The sequence below is a fragment of the Rhipicephalus microplus genome, chromosome 8 (assembly GCF_043290135.1).
Source record: "Rhipicephalus microplus isolate Deutch F79 chromosome 8, USDA_Rmic, whole genome shotgun sequence".
NCBI classification, from domain to species: Eukaryota; Metazoa; Arthropoda; class Arachnida; order Ixodida; family Ixodidae; genus Rhipicephalus; species Rhipicephalus microplus.
This window is the reverse complement of record NC_134707.1, coordinates 36,008,938-36,025,761: the sequence shown is the minus strand read 5'-3', so window position 1 is coordinate 36,025,761 and position 16,824 is coordinate 36,008,938. Positions and strand designations below refer to the sequence as shown.

Below are 16,824 nucleotides of genomic sequence, written 5' to 3'. Positions count from 1 at the left end.
TCAGCCCGGTGCTGTGCTTCCTGCTGCCACGTTGAACCTGCAAACGTCTTAATCTAATCTGCCCACCTCAGTTTCTGTCTCTCTCTTTCACGCGTTTGCCTTTCCTTGCAGTTTTACGTGGTGTTTACTCTCACGTAAAAGCCAAATAATAATTACGCATTTATAATTTAGTGGTTTTTCCTACAGGGACACATCTACGTTTAAACACCTTTAATAAACTATTTGCGCGTGCTTTTAACCATAGCATAACAGTACTTCATACTGTAAAAATAATACACGTGACACTGGCTGCTTTATTTCAGGAATATCTCAAAATAAGAGTAAAAATACAAGCTTTATTGACTCGCAAATTTTCTTGAGTACCTCGCTTGCTTACTCCTTTTGCAAATTATTCTTAAACTTCCCCAGGCCATTTGATTCTAAGCTTTCTTGAGAAACTATTCACAGTCATTCTTCTCAGCGAACATTTTTTCCACAGCGTCTGAAATGGGATGCAGTATGTATTTCAATAACAACTAATTTGCTTTACTCGTGAAGAGATATTATGTAGCAGTCAGTATGCTTTAACACTATGGTATAATACTTGTAGTTTCAAAATAATTTGCCATAAAAGTTGTTTGGCATTGCAACCAATGTGTCACGGTATAAAAGTTAACTTTTTCTCACTACTATTTCTCGCTGCCTCTAAGTATATCGAGTTATCTGACACTGCTCTGTCTCCTTTGGGTGACACCGGTAAGTCTTTATGGATCTACTAAAAACTTCTAGATTACAACACCACTAGCCTTGTTGCCTACTAATAAGTACATGCCTATTTATATACTTTGTTAGCGACGTAAACAAAGGATGAACTCATGAGTCCATTTCAGCATACTTAAATACATTGGAATTGATATAATTACGACCAGTAACTGCTTGTATTCTTTAAAAAAGGGACCAATATTTATATGTAACACACAAGAATTGAAGGCAATATCGAGAATAAGTTCTTCAAGTAATTTTCTTACAGAAAATGCATTTTGATTTTATTGATTAGCATTAAATGCGTAAGTGTGACAAACTAAACAATGCAAAATCATAAGGTGTGGTTTTTTTTTGTCACAGTTGTTGCAGTGACAGCTGTTGCTAGTAAAAGCTCATTCTTTCTTTTTTCCGCGGAGCAATACGAAAACTAACGCTTGCATCCGGCATTTTCAATGCAGAACATTTATTCATTTTGCATTTATGTAGCCTTTTGTCTCGTTACGACTAGGGGACTTTCATAAGCCTTTGTAGGCCATGTAAACTATGCTTCACTAGTGTAATAATAAACAAATGAGCCTAATTGGACGGGGACGACGCATCGTACACTCAGCCTATTCTCGATTTACCTAACAATTCGGCCAAGGAAATATGGGGAGAAAGGGTTCCGCGATTAGGCTAGTTAGTATTGCTTGTTTTCTTTTGATCAGTTCACAGAAAACTGTGAGCACATTATCCATGTTATCACTGAACGCCCAAATGCTCTTCTTGTACATATGGGGTACAATTTTAAGGGACCCAACGCTGTTTCAAAATTGTTGCAGTCAATACTTCCGGGCACTGAGGCATCAAGAGTTTAACGCATACTTACGAAAATGTCGACTTCATATGCACAAAATCTTTATAGGTGAATTTCTTGTATTTCTTCAGGCCAAGGCTGCAAAGGCGGGGGTATGTGTATTATATCAATACATCAATGTGAGGTAAAACGAGACGTGATAGATCTATTTATTTTATCTTTTGTAGTGATAATCAGATAATATAGCTGTTTACTGAGGAGCCTTAAAAAGATAGCATTTTTTTCACATAGCATCAAAACCAAAATATTTTTGAGAAAATTCAAGCTACTGCATCGTATTCGGGTCGTTCTTCCTACCCGTGTCGGAGAGTGTTTTTCGTCTGCTTGTAGTGATTATTCTATATTAAAAAGTTATATTAGTAGTTGAGGTGTTACATTGAGCAATCACTACATGATTCTGAGAGGCTCCGCAGTGGGCGGCTTCGGAAATTATAACCACAAGAAATTTTTTCACTTGCACTTAAGTTGAACAAGAGTTTGGAGCCTCAATTTTCTATAGAATTCGCTGCCGCATGCTTTTGTTCTCATATACGGTGTAATGTGAGAAATACAATGTTGCGCATAGGTATATGTGGTGGGTATTTTCATGAATTTTTATTTTATCGGTACAACTACATAATACATGATCATACACCAGTTAATTTATTGAATGGCTCCAGTCGTACTACTATGTACACTTTTACAAAACAATTGGCTTTGTGCGCCTGATTGGGGCACAATTTTAATGAAATTCAACTTTTCAGTATCATTTTTTTTGTATTTCAACCTTGCACATTTTTGCTCACAAGAATTTTCATCTCAGATATTTATTTCTAAAGACTCGACATACAGAGAACTCTTTGCTATATGCATCATCAAACTCAGTGCTACGCCAACTGAAGTTGCGCCTTTGGCAATAAATATTGCAATGAGATTGCCTGCTCCGTATTTTTGAAAAGCAATCAGATTAATCCCAGCAAGTAGCATACTGAGCTAGAAGGGCCCCGACATCTGTGTAGACATCTGCCTATCTGTGTCGTTTGATTTTACAAGCACATGGTGATATGTCCACAGACATATTGCTGAATGATCTCACAATTTAGTGCATCGAACACAAAGCAGATAATTGCATGCAATTCGCGTATACCACGCCTATGAACGGCATTCAAATTCTTTGAAGTGAAGTGAGTGCATTCAAGTGCCCTTCAGTCCTTTTATGACCTCATGTGAGGACCTGTGTACAACCTAATTAAACCAACCGACAATGAAGCTCAGGAGTCTATTGCAGACATTACCTTGTTGCTTGAATGTGGTATATGAACTACACCACCTATTCAACCGAATTGAAGTGAATCAGAATAAACTAACGACAGGTTAAGATCGAGCCTATAACCTTTAAATAACGTTTAGGACACTCTACCAAGGGAGATAAAATCGCAGTCGCTTTCCCAGCCGCTCAACTGGGCATTTATGTCTGCGTAAACCTTGGGATGTTAATCAGTGTCAGTCGCAGCCATGATGGTATATGTGGAACTTTTCATTGTACTTAAACATCGCGATATGGTCTTCCACACCTTCTTTAGCTTCATTGCTTGTTGTTTTCCCTATACGGTGCCTAACAAAAAGCACGACCATTTGAATGATCACTCTTTTTTCTAACTACACATCGCTTTACATACACGTGTTAGACTTGAGCCATTGTTTCAAATAATCTGTACCTCATGCTGAGAGTTTTTTTTTGGATAAATATTTAGCAATTTTTAGCCACGTTTCTGAAGGAACATTATGAACCGGTTCACCGTGAGCCCATAGCAATATTTCCATTTACTCCACATCATAAGCTTGACTAATGAGCTTTACTCCTTTTGTTAGATTCGCTTCTCGGAAGTGCTTGTCCAGTTCAGAAACTTTTATCCAGCCGCACAGCAGGCGGTCCATTGTGAGGTGACTTAAACACAGCGCATGTTTTCTGCACGGGCACGTAAGCGAGTGGAAGTGCATTGGCGGGAAGGGAGAACGCGCGATATACATCCCCGACTTCTACTTTTTTACCAAAGATGGCGCTGCCTATCCGGAGTCGTAGTGTCACCATGCATTGCTTCGACTTACTCTAAAATGTTGGCCCTCTTTTTCTAACTCCCTCCGCCTCAGTTGTATATGCAACTGTATAGGCGGATTCCAGAACGAATAACACCAGTTTACAGTTTGCGCTCTTTTTTAGTCGTTTTTTCTTTGTTCGTTTAATCACGCTGTGCTCTTTTATTTTCTTCCTTTTCCTATAACTCATCCCATTATTCCTGGTGCAGGATAGCAAACCAGATGCTCGTCTGACAAACTTCCCTGCCTTTTTTCTTTTTGCTATCTCTCTTTAGATCGTTCATTGTGCAAAATATCTTGAAGACGTGGACAATTTCGCGCAGCAAAAGTACTAAAAAACTGGCTACTCTGTGGAATTGTTTTCGCGTAGATACATAACTTCTTTAAGGAACAAACAACCACCGATAATTCTGCCCTTTTAATTCAGACGAAGATATAACTTCAATGCTAAAAGTGATCTAAATACAAAAATGCTTCACTTACATCCAGGCAGTTGCTGCCACAGTATAGTCATAGCTGCTCATAGAGATATATTTTACAACAGCAGCACTGCTTCTTTCACTGCAAAACGTATCAAAAGTAGCTTCATCTGCGAAAAAATTCATAAAAAATTCAGCAGATCGCACGTACCTTGGGATTCGATGTTATGCGAAGCATGTGGATGAAAGGTGAATGTTTTCATTTTTTTAATGAATGAGACCTTATAAACTGGCTCTCAATAGTTGTGAACGAATCCACGCACACACATACACTAAATAGCCTCGTATATACGATATATTTTATATTATCCGTTGCTTGCACTTGCGCAACGATGCCAAGAGCAACATGGATATTAGCAACACCAGACGCAGTAAGCTGATATGAAACGCTGGTGTTTGCGTTGGGCCTCACGAGTATGGTAACCTTCAACACTGCTACACAAATCAACCTAACTGGATTCGCTTCACTACAATTATCGTCAACTTGACATGCCAGCTGTATCGAGGAGTACATATGTAATGTATATATGAAATTTGAGAGCGAGTACTGCAACCCTAACTGACATCTTATAAACATTAGAATCTGTTTTTAAAGTATTTTCGAAACTTGGCATGACTCTGTCGAAGAATACTAAATTCACACAGAATTCTAAGCTTCGATTCCAGCTGCGACACAGACATTTATTATTTGCATTCATATGTTCCACGCTAGCTATGTAAGATTTTGGGGGTGAAACTCCTCTTAGTCGCACCTCATCATGCGTCGCGTGCGACCGAGAAAAGAGACGAGAAAGAAAAGAAGGCAGTATCTCCCGAACGGTATAACAGATGCCGCTGTCTCGTAGAAGTGCATGCAAACAGCAGTTGAGTGAGGATATCCTAGATGGCGCTGTACTGCTACTCTCCAATTGGCTGCTGCGCGATATATGACTAAGTACACGGAGAACGAGTGCCTCTCTAAGTCTCCTGGATAGTTCCCGTACGTGGCGCATCGTTGGTGGGGCATGGACGAAGCAGAGGGGCGGGCGCGTCGAAAACGCTTACACTCAGCTTCCTTATTTGGCTCGCGTCTCGTCGGTGTTACCCGTGCGCCGCCTGCATTCTCGAATGCGATCGGACGCATGCACGAACGAACAGACACACGGACGGATGGACGTACGGACTCTTTGCCCCACTCGTCATCATTTACTTACTGGATATGCTGTGATTTGTTTTTTACACTCAAGCGTTAAAATTACCAACGTGTTTTCCCCGTTCCAGGGTAGATATAAAGGGATTATCACCTGTGGCACACACTCGCATACCAGTGGCACATACCCGCCCTTGGGTATGTGGTAACGTTTTTTGGAAATATAGTGACAACATACGCGATGAGATTATGGCATTATTTTAGTCATAACCAGTGCGTCGTATTCGCCAAACCATCTGACATTCCTGTATTACTTTTGGTGTACTTTAAGTGTAGGGCGTGACCATGAGAGCACCCAGAGGATAGATAGATAGATAGATAGATAGATAGATAGATAGATAGATAGATAGATAGATAGATAGATAGATAGATAGATAGATAGATAGATAGATAGATAGATAGATAGATAGATAGATAGATAGATAGATAGATAGATAGATAGATAGATAGATAGATAGATAGATAGATAGATAGATACGCACAATGTCTCTGCAGTATGCAAAGAAAAGTTTCACCTTTAAATATGGGCAGTGGTAACATCAAGGGACCAGAAGAAAGCATAGCGAGCAGTGAACAAATGTTTATTTGGACATCTTAGCCGCAATCAAGAATAAATGGGCAAAGACACGGTATATGTAGCCAGAAAGAATCGACCGATGCTCATTAGGATGAGGGTATTCAGTCTTGCCCATCTTCCTTGGCTTTTTTTGCCTAAATTTTCTGTCCACACGTTCGATTATTACTCTACTCTCCTCCATGTTCCTACCATGTTGGGAATGGTGTTAGCCTTCCGCACCCGAAATCAGATCACGAAGGTGGCATCGCGTGCAAGTTTCACAAGACGTTTCTCGCGTAGTGGGGTGACTCTCCCTGGCCAGCGTAGGGTAAGCATGTGTTTTGCAGATGATAGTCTTTCTTGGGATACTTCAACACAGAATATCTGTGTGTCTGTCTGTCACGCGAACTGAAACGACTCAGCAACCCAGCCCAATTTTAAGCATTTCTTCAACGCCCGGCCATCTGGCACTTGTGGCGGCATTCATACTTTTCAACCTTGTCGGTCAAAAAGCAAATAGCACGCATATCTTTGCCGCGACATTAATACATAAATACTAGGTGTTGTGTTTCTGTACTACAAAATGCATAAATACGTAATTCTAAAGGCCATAGTGCTTCTCACGCTGTGCTGACAAAGTGCTCCAATGCACAAAAAGCGGCTGTTTCTTTTGCTTCGCAAAGACAATATGGTGTCACCATCTACCAGTAGATCTGCGTTTGCAGAATATCTAGTTTCTTTTAAAAACTACCAGATGGCGTCCATTCACATCGCATGCAGCACCTTCAAGCAGAACTAATGGCGTGGCACGTAAAATACGTGCGACGCAGGATAAGGGAAGGAACAAAGAAGAGCTCACGTTTGTCCCTTCCCTTGTCCTGTGTCTCACATATTTGACGCACTACGTCGTTAGTTATGTCTTAGCAACACGCCCAACTTCATAACCATCCAAGCAGAAGGATGCCATTTGCAGCGCAGCATGCAGATATGTTGTCATTTTCCCCTGTCCTTTAGCTCCTTTGTTTCAGGTTTGCTCGGACGAAGGTCACTAACATTGTCTGGGGCTATCGGCAAACGCTTACCTTTTTGTTCACACTTCCGCACACTTGGCTGAAGAGTAGTGTGTTCGCGCGTGGACATATTACACTGATCCGCCCCTATCGATAGCCGTCGCGAACGGACTTGGGTTCTTCCTCGAGTGATGGGACTCCTTGGTCACTGATCTTGAAGTAGGCAGCATGGTCGCAAAGGACTTTTACATGCGGAGCATGTTATACTAGGGGCTAGTCATGCGCCGTCGCCGTCCGCAGCCTCCCCTTCTCCTCTGCTAGCCATCTGCGCATCCCTTCCTCCTCTCAACACAGCGCGCGCTGCGCTCGGTTCTCCCCTCCGCGCGCCGGGCGACCTTCAGTTTTACGTGCAACACCTGTATGCTAACGCCCGCATGCGCAGGCCGGGACTGGCGCTGCGGCCCGGCGCTTAACAACGCGCCAACGGCGAGCACTGCGTCGCTGGCGTCTGCGGAGTCGACGTCATGACGATGTACCTCGCGCCCAACCTATAGCGTGCCGCCTAAGAGAAGTACGTCGACGAAGCCGTGGAAGAATACCTAAAACAACGACCGCAACGATGACCCTTCGTGATAGTTGGCAACTTCAATGTCGACGTCATCAAGGACGATTGGGTGGTCGACTACATTGACTCGCGGCACTCGCTGAAACGAGCAACGTACGACGGCAAGCATCATCCGACCATGGTTCGCGGGACGTGCATCGACCACGTCTTTGCGAATTTCGACCTTCAACCACTGCAACCAGACCCACTCACCCTTCTCTTTACGGACCATAAAGCCATCTTGCTCAAAATACCCAAAGCGTCTCATCAATAAACATCGTCTTTCGCAGCATACGTGCGTGCGTGTTCACTCGTGTTCACTCATAACACACACGCATGTCGCAAATTACAAACCACATTTGTCGCAGTTCAACATATATGCTCCGCATGCTCACCAGTGTTCCCACTCTGTAAACTGCGGTCATTTTTTCTTAGCGGCGTGCTGCCGTGAGCCGTTGCCCACGGAGGCTTGCTAGAAGCACCCTTTATTTTGTATTTTGGCCCATGGCATCGGTAAGCCTCTTTGATTTTTAGCAAGCGTGGTTCATTGTTTCTCGTGTTACCATAAATGAAGCGTTACGTATTTTCTGAGAGCAGCACTGTGTACTTGTCTGGCTACACTCGGCACTTTTGTTCTCCAAACATACGTGTGCAGCGACGCACAAGCTCACGGAAGGCGACTGCGAACGCGACTAGTGGTCTCTCTAAGCAAACCCACGCTAGTGGCCGTAGTTCTGTGAGATAAGAAGTAACAAATTACATTCACTTAGAAGAGCACACTTTGCCTACGCACAAAGCTGAGTTCGCTGATTATTTCAAGAAGTTTGCGGGAATAACACCACCGCTGCAAGCACAGCAAGTAATTGGCCCAATCTTGCTTGCTTGCTTGATCCTTTCTATTGTGGCTCTCACCCCATAAGGGGGATTCGCCAAGAAGCCGGTGGTCAATGCAAGTGGATACCTTTAGGTTTTCTAGACTAGGGGAATAGGATCACTTTGTTTTGACTGTGAAATTAATTTGGTGCAATGTAAAAAGTGGGGGGAGAGAGAAATAATAGAATTTGTTGAATATCAGAGGTGTAATTGTAATATTAAATTCTTCTGAAGGTTAAATCATTCTAGTGTTACGCTAAACAATAAATGGTAGACTGACTAGTAAAATTAGACAGCTGATCAATGGCTCAGGAAGGTAATCTTCTTTTGTTAAATAGGAATTCGCCGAGAGCCCCGCAGATGTACCTGCTGCTGTGGTGCAATGAAGCCGCCTCAAAAGACAAAATATTACGAGTAGTAAGTGATATTCCTAGTTTTTTTAATAAAATTTCGAAGCAATTTTTTTAAAACGGTGACTTGTGATAAGAAAATGGTCGATATGTTCAGGTTCGTTACAGCTTGAACACAGAGGGGATGGCACCAGACCAGACCTGTTTAAGTAGTAATTAAGAGGTGGCACACGTCAACGTATTTTGTTGTAGAGACTTCCAATTTACGCGTGGGACACTATTTATTATTCCATGCGAAGTGCAGGTGCGAGGAATATGGATTCGGTATCGTAATTTTTGATGAGCCTTCAAGAAGGGAAAGTTTTCTAAACCTCGCTGCTGTTACATAAGCTGTAGGAGGCATGATTGGCACAATCTAAAGAAGTGTGTCAGCACCTCATTTTTAAATATACTACAATGGCCTGGCACCCATATCATTCGCACTAGACGAATGTTTGCTGGGATTAATGATTTAAAAGTCTCTAGTACTGCTGATGTCGACGACGATGATAAAAATGAACACGCGGAATACGAGTCAGACACTATCACAGCTGTCGAATGAGTCGCAGAAAGTTGACAAATAGCTAGTATAACGGCCATTTATTCCGCTTTAAATATTTGTGCATAATCTGGGAGGCGTAATGAAAATGACCCGAATACTGAGAGAGAAAAAATATCCACACGTGCCTTCTCACCACTCATATATGCATTCGTTGCAATTACAATATTAGTACCTTTTTGAGACAGGTGTTGCTTTAATAAACCAATCAAATATTTAGAGGGCAAGTGTTTAGCATTTATGGAGAAGATATTGTCAAATTCTATTTGCACTTGGCCGATTGGTTTGTCAGATGGTGTGATCTCGAATATATTAGCATATTAGCAAACACCCCATGGCACGTTGTAAGGCCTGTGGCTGACGTCGCGATAAGCCAGTGGTGTCGAGTTGTACGCCACTGGAGTGGGTTGACGGACGGCCGGTGCATAGCTTACAGGCCGCTAGTCTGAAAGCGATTCGGCAACGAAAATGCCTGGCGGAGTTCTTGCCGCACAACTTCTGCAATGCAAGCCACGGTATTTTCTTTCAGAGTCACAAGGAGATTTCGGATCTCCTCACAAACGACCTCACGAATGAGCTCACGCAGAGAACACTCACTGCTGGCAGTCAAAGAAGAGAGGCTGGTAGATGTGTTGTTTGGTTGGTTATAGTATCGGCGCCATTGCTGCAGGGCTCGCTCGATTGTCGTAGCCTATTTCATAAATTCCGCTACGCTTGTTGGCGGCTTGCCTAGGAGACCAGCAAACAGCTCTTTTTTCACGCCCTTCATCAGATGTCGGAGTTTTTTACCTTCAGTTATCTCGGGGTCAGCCTGCCCAAATAGGCGGGTCATCTCCGTAAACATGGCGACACTCTCGTTTGATTTTTGTATGCGTGCCTGGATGAGCTGCAGACCAGAATCCCGGTGGTCGGTGTTTGCGAATGTCCCGAGACTTTGCTGCCGAAATTCATCCCACGAAGACAGGGTTAACTTGTGGTTCTCGTATCACGCCGGGCGATGTCTGCCAAAGCAAAGTAGACGCGTGATATCTTTTGTTCAGTGGGCCAGCGGTTGGCCTTGGCGAATCGCTCATACTGAGCTCACCAGTCCTCAACGTCTTCATAGACCTTACCGTAAAAGATCTCGGGAATTTGAGGCTGCTCAACAGTAAGCAGTGAAGGCCCTCCAGTAGCCATTTCTCCGGGCACGGTGTGTTGCTGGAGAAGGTCGAGGGGGATGGCCTCGAGACTAAGGCTTCGCTGTCGGCCACTGTAGCGGTGGACAGGAGTATCCCTTGCAGGAACAGGTTTTGGTGGCTGACACGAAGTACCAGGGCACGGAGGTACCCCAAGCATTAGTTGGAGAAGTCCAGCACCTCCGCCAATGTCGCGACGGTAAAATAACAGGACACAGGATGACGGCGCGACCAGGAAAAACAAGGTCTGTGTCAAAAGAACAAAGTTTGTTTGTTTGTTTGTTTGTTTCCCTTGGATGATGGCTCATATGCACTCAGGGGGATAGGACAAGAAAGTGTAGTGCAGTTTTTCTGTGATCATTTCAACTATGTGCAGTGAATTCGTATTACAATAAGACTAATGTACGGAAAACAACATAAGAAAGATCAACCGAGAAAAAAAATAGAAAAGTCAAGTTGAGCAATTTTGAGATTTGAGGTGGTATGATTACCACTCAGCTGCGTTTACTTCACTTTGCCCTGGAGAGTAATAAATAATAATTTTTTGATTGGAGATCACGAAGTTATACGCTTAGTTGCCTGAATATAATCGCAAACAGCATTGAAAGCATCCCTCTGGCAATGTCCCAAAACTGAGGCACCAAAGCTTAGCGCCGTTTCCACCGCCAATCTAACACCTATTTTCAGAAATGGAATCACTGGTAACCTTTTTTGAAGCAGAGCGTAGCAGCGACAATACAAAAAATATTGTTCTAGTGATTCCGTTTTTCCGCAGAATGCACAGAGGGGTGATGTCTGACCAGCTCTGTGTAGATACAGGTTTAGGGGGGGGGGGGGCACGACATCGAAGTTTAGTAATAGAACTTCGAGCTTTCTTGAGTGGCTAAAGTAGGGTCGCCATAGAATTATGAGGTGGTTATATTTTGTCCATGTAGTTACTTTTTCTATCGTATCAGTGGAGATTGCTAATTTTCGATATGTTATTGCCAGAAAATGTCACAAAGGCACAGGGACGCACGCACAAAAGCAAGGCGTTTACTTTCGTGACCGAAGGCAAAAAGCACGAACACCACCGCACGCGCCCACAGAAGTACTTCGTTATCCTCTGCAAAGGCTGGCCACTATAGTTGCCAGCCTACTTTGTGTCAATTTATTTAACATCTGGCAGTATAGATAAAACTGGCCCATCAAGTGCGGCTCGTGCTAAGGAGCTGGCCGGTTCATTTAATATTAATCCACAGTGTCCCAGAACCCATAATAACCTCAGGAGCCTCAACTGCGCGGATACTAATGTTTTGAATGCGCTTAGAATTGACCATTTGCGGAAAAGCGAGCGCCACCTGCCGTCTAAACAGCAGCGCTCGCGCTTTTGGTTGGAAAGGCATTCGTGAACTAACATGTGCTAGGCAGCGTTCGGCGGCTCGCGTGCGCTTGTTTTATTGATTTAGTTTTGTTTCTTTGCCGGAAACGTGCGCTGCTTACGGAAACAACATGATAGAAGAAGAAAACATCCCGTTTGTGTTTGTGGAAACGGGATGGAGCGAGGATTTTTCGCGTTGCAGCCTGAGCAACGACGACGTGTGGCGGTACCTACACTCCGCTACTTCGACCGTTCGCCAGGCTCATCGCGGCTCATCGCTTCCACCATCGGCTATGGCGACGCACAGCAGCATCGCCGCGACTTTTCACGTAGGTGAACACACTGGGGACGAAGTCAGGATGGTTCTTGAACTTTGACGGCCGTCCTGCAGTAAACGTGATTTTTGATTGCACAAACCAAGTTATAAGCACTTAAAATTACCGTACCTGTTATGAAATGCGCGCTGCAGATCCGGAAATGTTTGTTGGGCGCCCACGGCGAACCATCGGCATTCTGTCTCCTCACAGCAGCTACCCAAGCATCTCTCTTTTCGGCACGTAGCCTCGCGGACGGGAACCTGTAGAAATGCGTGCTTCCTTTCTGAGTAAAATAATTCGTGCAGCCGTAGGTCACACAGTGCGCTGGCATTTCTGTACGCTGCTAAAGCGAGGCGACTTAGTTCAGTGACGGCACAGAGATGCACGAGTGACGGCCGGCCCGGCTCGTGTTTTTCAACAAAAACCAAAGCGCCCATAGAGGGCGCCAGCTGCGCCGTTACCGCGCATGCGCAGAAGCTTTTCCGCAAATGGTCAATTCGAGAGTTCTCTGAAGCTGCCAGAGCTGCACAAACTGAAAGAGAATCCGTCATTATGACTGCATTGTTTTGATTTGATGGAAGTTTTCGAAGAACTAAAATAATCGCCATGAGCTCCGCTTCAAAAACTGGAGTGAAATCAGGCAGTCTCACTGAAAAAGACCCATCAAGCGCATCAGAGGCAATGTCTACACCTGCCTTTTGATTATTTACGGAAGCATCTGTGGCTATTATATTTCTAGTTTCTGCATGCTCCAAGTAATCTAATAATATGTTATTTAAAAATTTGAGAAATTGTAACTTGGCGTTTTGGGGGAATATATTATCATACTCAAATATAGCATGACAGTTCGAGTCATTAGTCTCAATTACATTTCTAATGTTCACATTTATATTTTGTAGATTCTCTTGTGCAAACATTATCTGAGGTGTGTGAAACCGTGGCCAATGAGAACAGCAGCCGCTTCGACGTCGTCTTCCTCGGAGCAACCGTGGGTGCTGTCCACGCTCATCACTTCGTCGTCCTCTGTCTTCTTGTCCGGCCTTCAGCCGTGACAATACTATAACTCTGAAAAAGCCTCTTTTGCTATTATGAACAAACTATTTAAGGGTTCACGTAAACTTTTCAAAGCAGATAAATGAAGTGTTGTGAATATGTAAGAAGCGTTTGCTGTTTTTTTTTTGTCAACAACAAATTTTTCACGAATAATAAGAACTAATTGTATAGCAAGCTCTTCAGATAAAAGCACGTTTTATCGGTTGCAGGCATCCCACAAGTTAGACCATTTCATTTTTTTTACTCATCTTACAATCAAGTTCTCCGCCAGGCAGGTCGCTTTGCCATCTTCCTTCATACAATGGCCCCCTAAAACAAAAAAAAATATAATGGAATTCAGTGAAAGTTTATGTGTACTTTTATTATGTCTAGGGCAAAAGATTTTGCGCTAATATTTACGTCGACACATGACCTAGTCAAAGCAATGTATGCTTAAACCAACTATTTAAGTTCACCCTATTTTTATATACATATACCACGAGTCACTGAAATAGATTTTGGACCCACCATGGTATAGTCTTGTGGCTTAGGCACTCGGCTACTGAAACGCACGTCGCAGGGTCGAATTCCGGACGTGGTGGTGGCATTTTTGATGGAGGCGAAAATGCTTGAGACTGGTCTGCTTGAACATATGTGCACGTTAAATAACCAAGATGTTCGAAATCACCGGAGCCTTCCACAATGGCGTCTCTCATAATTATGTGGTGGTTATAGACGTTAAACCTCAGCAATTAATGATTGCAATATTATTATGAAGTAGATTTAGCCACGATAACTATTCTTTATGTAGAGGCAGGAAAACCTCCTAGATCATTGTAATCAGCCATCAAGCTCGGGAACGGTCGTCTTATAAATTGCTCGCAAAATCACACTGTGTTCTCGTCGATCAGCGTGTTTCCGCATCGACATTTGCAAGATGGCTATTGATCTTTATTGCTTGCCACCACCCGCTTTGTTGTCAATCAGGGTTGCCAGCTGTGAAAGGCTGGTGGCAGATTTCAACTGCATGCTCAAGATACGCATTATCTTCTTTAATACAAAGCTTAAAAGCTCATAACTGTCCACGTTAGCCACACATGATGCACACCATTCACAGAAATGTCGTTAAGACCAATTGTAGAAACGTTGTCGTGCCAACTTTCTGAGATACATCGCTGAAATCAACTGCATCAGTGTGAAGTTAGCTAGGGAAAATGTTTGTCGTAGTTCAGCTTTATTTGGGCTCCAGTATGTCTGGCTGATGGGCGTTATACGTCATCGCGTGGTGGTGACCATGCGGCTGGAGGCATTTGACGCTGTGAAACTGCAGATGGTCGATTCGGTGACCGGGATCAGATTCTATTTTGGTGTTCGAAGATGCCCATTGTTCAACCCCACCATCAGTAAAGACGGGTTCGTGCTGTTCATTGGTTGACAGTTGACCCTGCCTGTTTCTGCGGAGAATGGTCCCATCTTTCATGACCACAGCGTGTAACGTCGGTGTGACTGGCTGCTGTACTTGACTTTTGATTTCATACCCGTTTTGCTCGCAAACTCTTACTACGTCCCCCTATTTCAAGACTGATAGCATACCTCCTCGCTTTTCCATACATCTTCATGATCATCTGCACTAAAGTGCCGTATTCGAGTTCTCAGGCGGAGGCCCTCAAGAAGCTCGCTCGTGTGTCATTCATCTTCAAGTAGAGAGGTTCGTAGTTGAACAGAGTCAACCAGAAACTTTCTTTTGCACTCTATATCTTTGTAGCAACCGCTCAGCAATTCGCATGCCTTCCAAGCTGGACAAGTCGTTCGGGCAAATTGTGGACTGTAGGTTGTGTGATCAAATCCAAGGACGTTGCGAATTGTCTGAATACGCAGCAAGTGAAATGTGAACTGTTGTTTGCTACAACATCCAATCGGATACCGTGTCTGCTTAGCTGCTGGACACATCAGGAACTTCCCGGGCATTACTCTTTCGCAATAACTCAACTTCCTGAAATTTTGAGAATGCGTTACACGCAACCAGGTAATGCTGCTCGTTGAATTGGCCAAGGTGTACTCCCACACAATCCTATGGCCATGCTGTCCCTTTCCAGGGCAGAAGTGTCCCGCATTGGTTCACAACCTCGTATTTCTTGATGCGAAGTCCCTTGAGCTCTCAATATTATTTTTTGAAAGCTTCTGGCCCCTCAATGACACTCTCGGTCTCATCAGCGAATGCAGTAATGAAGCCCTATAGTTGCGGAGTCTGGAAAGTATTTCCCAAAATAATTTCTCAAGCTTAGAAACCCGAGGACAGCTGTTATGTCTTTCGCTGGGTGAAAGACTCTCACCGCCACCACGAGTTCATCGGATGGCCATGTGTCATTTCTACTAATCACATCACCTAGAAATACTGTCTGTATCAGAGTGCGACATCTCAGCAGTAGCTCACAAGGAAGTAGCATAAGAAGGAATCAAAAGGGATTGAGAGAAAAGTAAAGATTGATAAAAAAGTAAAATATTTCGGAGCTGGTTAGACAGGTTCGTGGACGGGGTCCCGATGGCCGAGCAGTCACCGATGAGAGTACATCGCAGACAAGACAACCGTTTGGCACGCCATAAGCAGCGCGACTCTGGAATCCAAAATATAGCAAACCTTCTGCCCTTCACGTGGCTTCGAAATCAGCCGACCAATAATCAAGTGACAATATCATGAGGTAAAGTCATCATTTCAGGTCAAACTGGAATGTCAAATTGAGGTCGCGATGACGTCACGAGGTGACGTAGTTTTATTATAATCTTCGGATAGTTTTTGCGTTGCTGTCGATGTACACAATTGTTGTAAGGTAAGACTTAATATTTTTGGCTTCATGGCTGAAACCGACCACCATCAAATCAAATAAATGTCTTACACAACAACTGGAAGATGGCTGAGAGGGACATAATAAACCACAGAAAAACAATGCTAACACAGAGATGTGTGACGTATTTTTTGTGTCTGCGTTATGTTGGTAACATCAGATTTAATGAAGTTCTAAAATTATTCAAAGGCTTAGCTTTCGATTTTCTTTAGGAATGTAAACCGAGGATATGTCTCATGGAACGCTTGTATTTTTCGCTGACCGACAACGAGAGAAATGTTGAACTTACCCTACGTCTTATACAAAAATATTATGACCGGCCCACTACCCCATGCTAACCAATAAGTTACAACAGTACTTTACAAGCATGGTAGTTACATTACGGCTAGCAACACTGCCCCCAACGCAAGTGGTCTCAGGATAGCTCCCATAGTGATACGACAGTGGTCTCCTATTGCCGTAGTACCTCATCTTTAACCATGTCAAATTACTACGGAATCGTTCTGCGCAATGTTCCATGAGGATAGGCTATGAAGTGTGGAATCGTACTGCCCTTCCGTACCTGCAAGCGTTGATCAAAGAAGGGAGTTTAAAAGTGAGAAATGATTGACGAGGGTCTCACTTATTTCACAGAACAGAGAAGCAGCGTAGTGAGGTCACTCGTGGTCGCTATGTGTAAGGGGGGTCTATAAATTGTGAGATGGGTTTCCAGTTTCCTTTAACTGCAGCTTAAAACTAAAGGTTTTGTGTACAAGGCCCTTT

General features: G+C 43.5%; 1 protein-coding gene across 1 annotated transcript in view; it reads right to left on the bottom strand.

The window, feature by feature from the left end:
• Positions 1–315: 315 nt before the first annotated feature.
• LOC142768940 (uncharacterized) overlaps positions 316–16,824 on the bottom strand; it is a 58,629-nt gene continuing 42,120 nt past the window's right edge. The window contains exons 5-8 of the mRNA XM_075871541.1: positions 13,494–13,549; positions 4,160–4,265; positions 1,613–1,678; positions 316–481 (exon numbers count right to left, since the gene is read on the bottom strand). Coding sequence (XP_075727656.1) covers positions 457–481; positions 1,613–1,678; positions 4,160–4,265; positions 13,494–13,549 — 253 coding nt within the window. The 3' untranslated portion in view covers positions 316–456. The remainder of the gene's footprint in view (positions 482–1,612; positions 1,679–4,159; positions 4,266–13,493; positions 13,550–16,824) is intronic.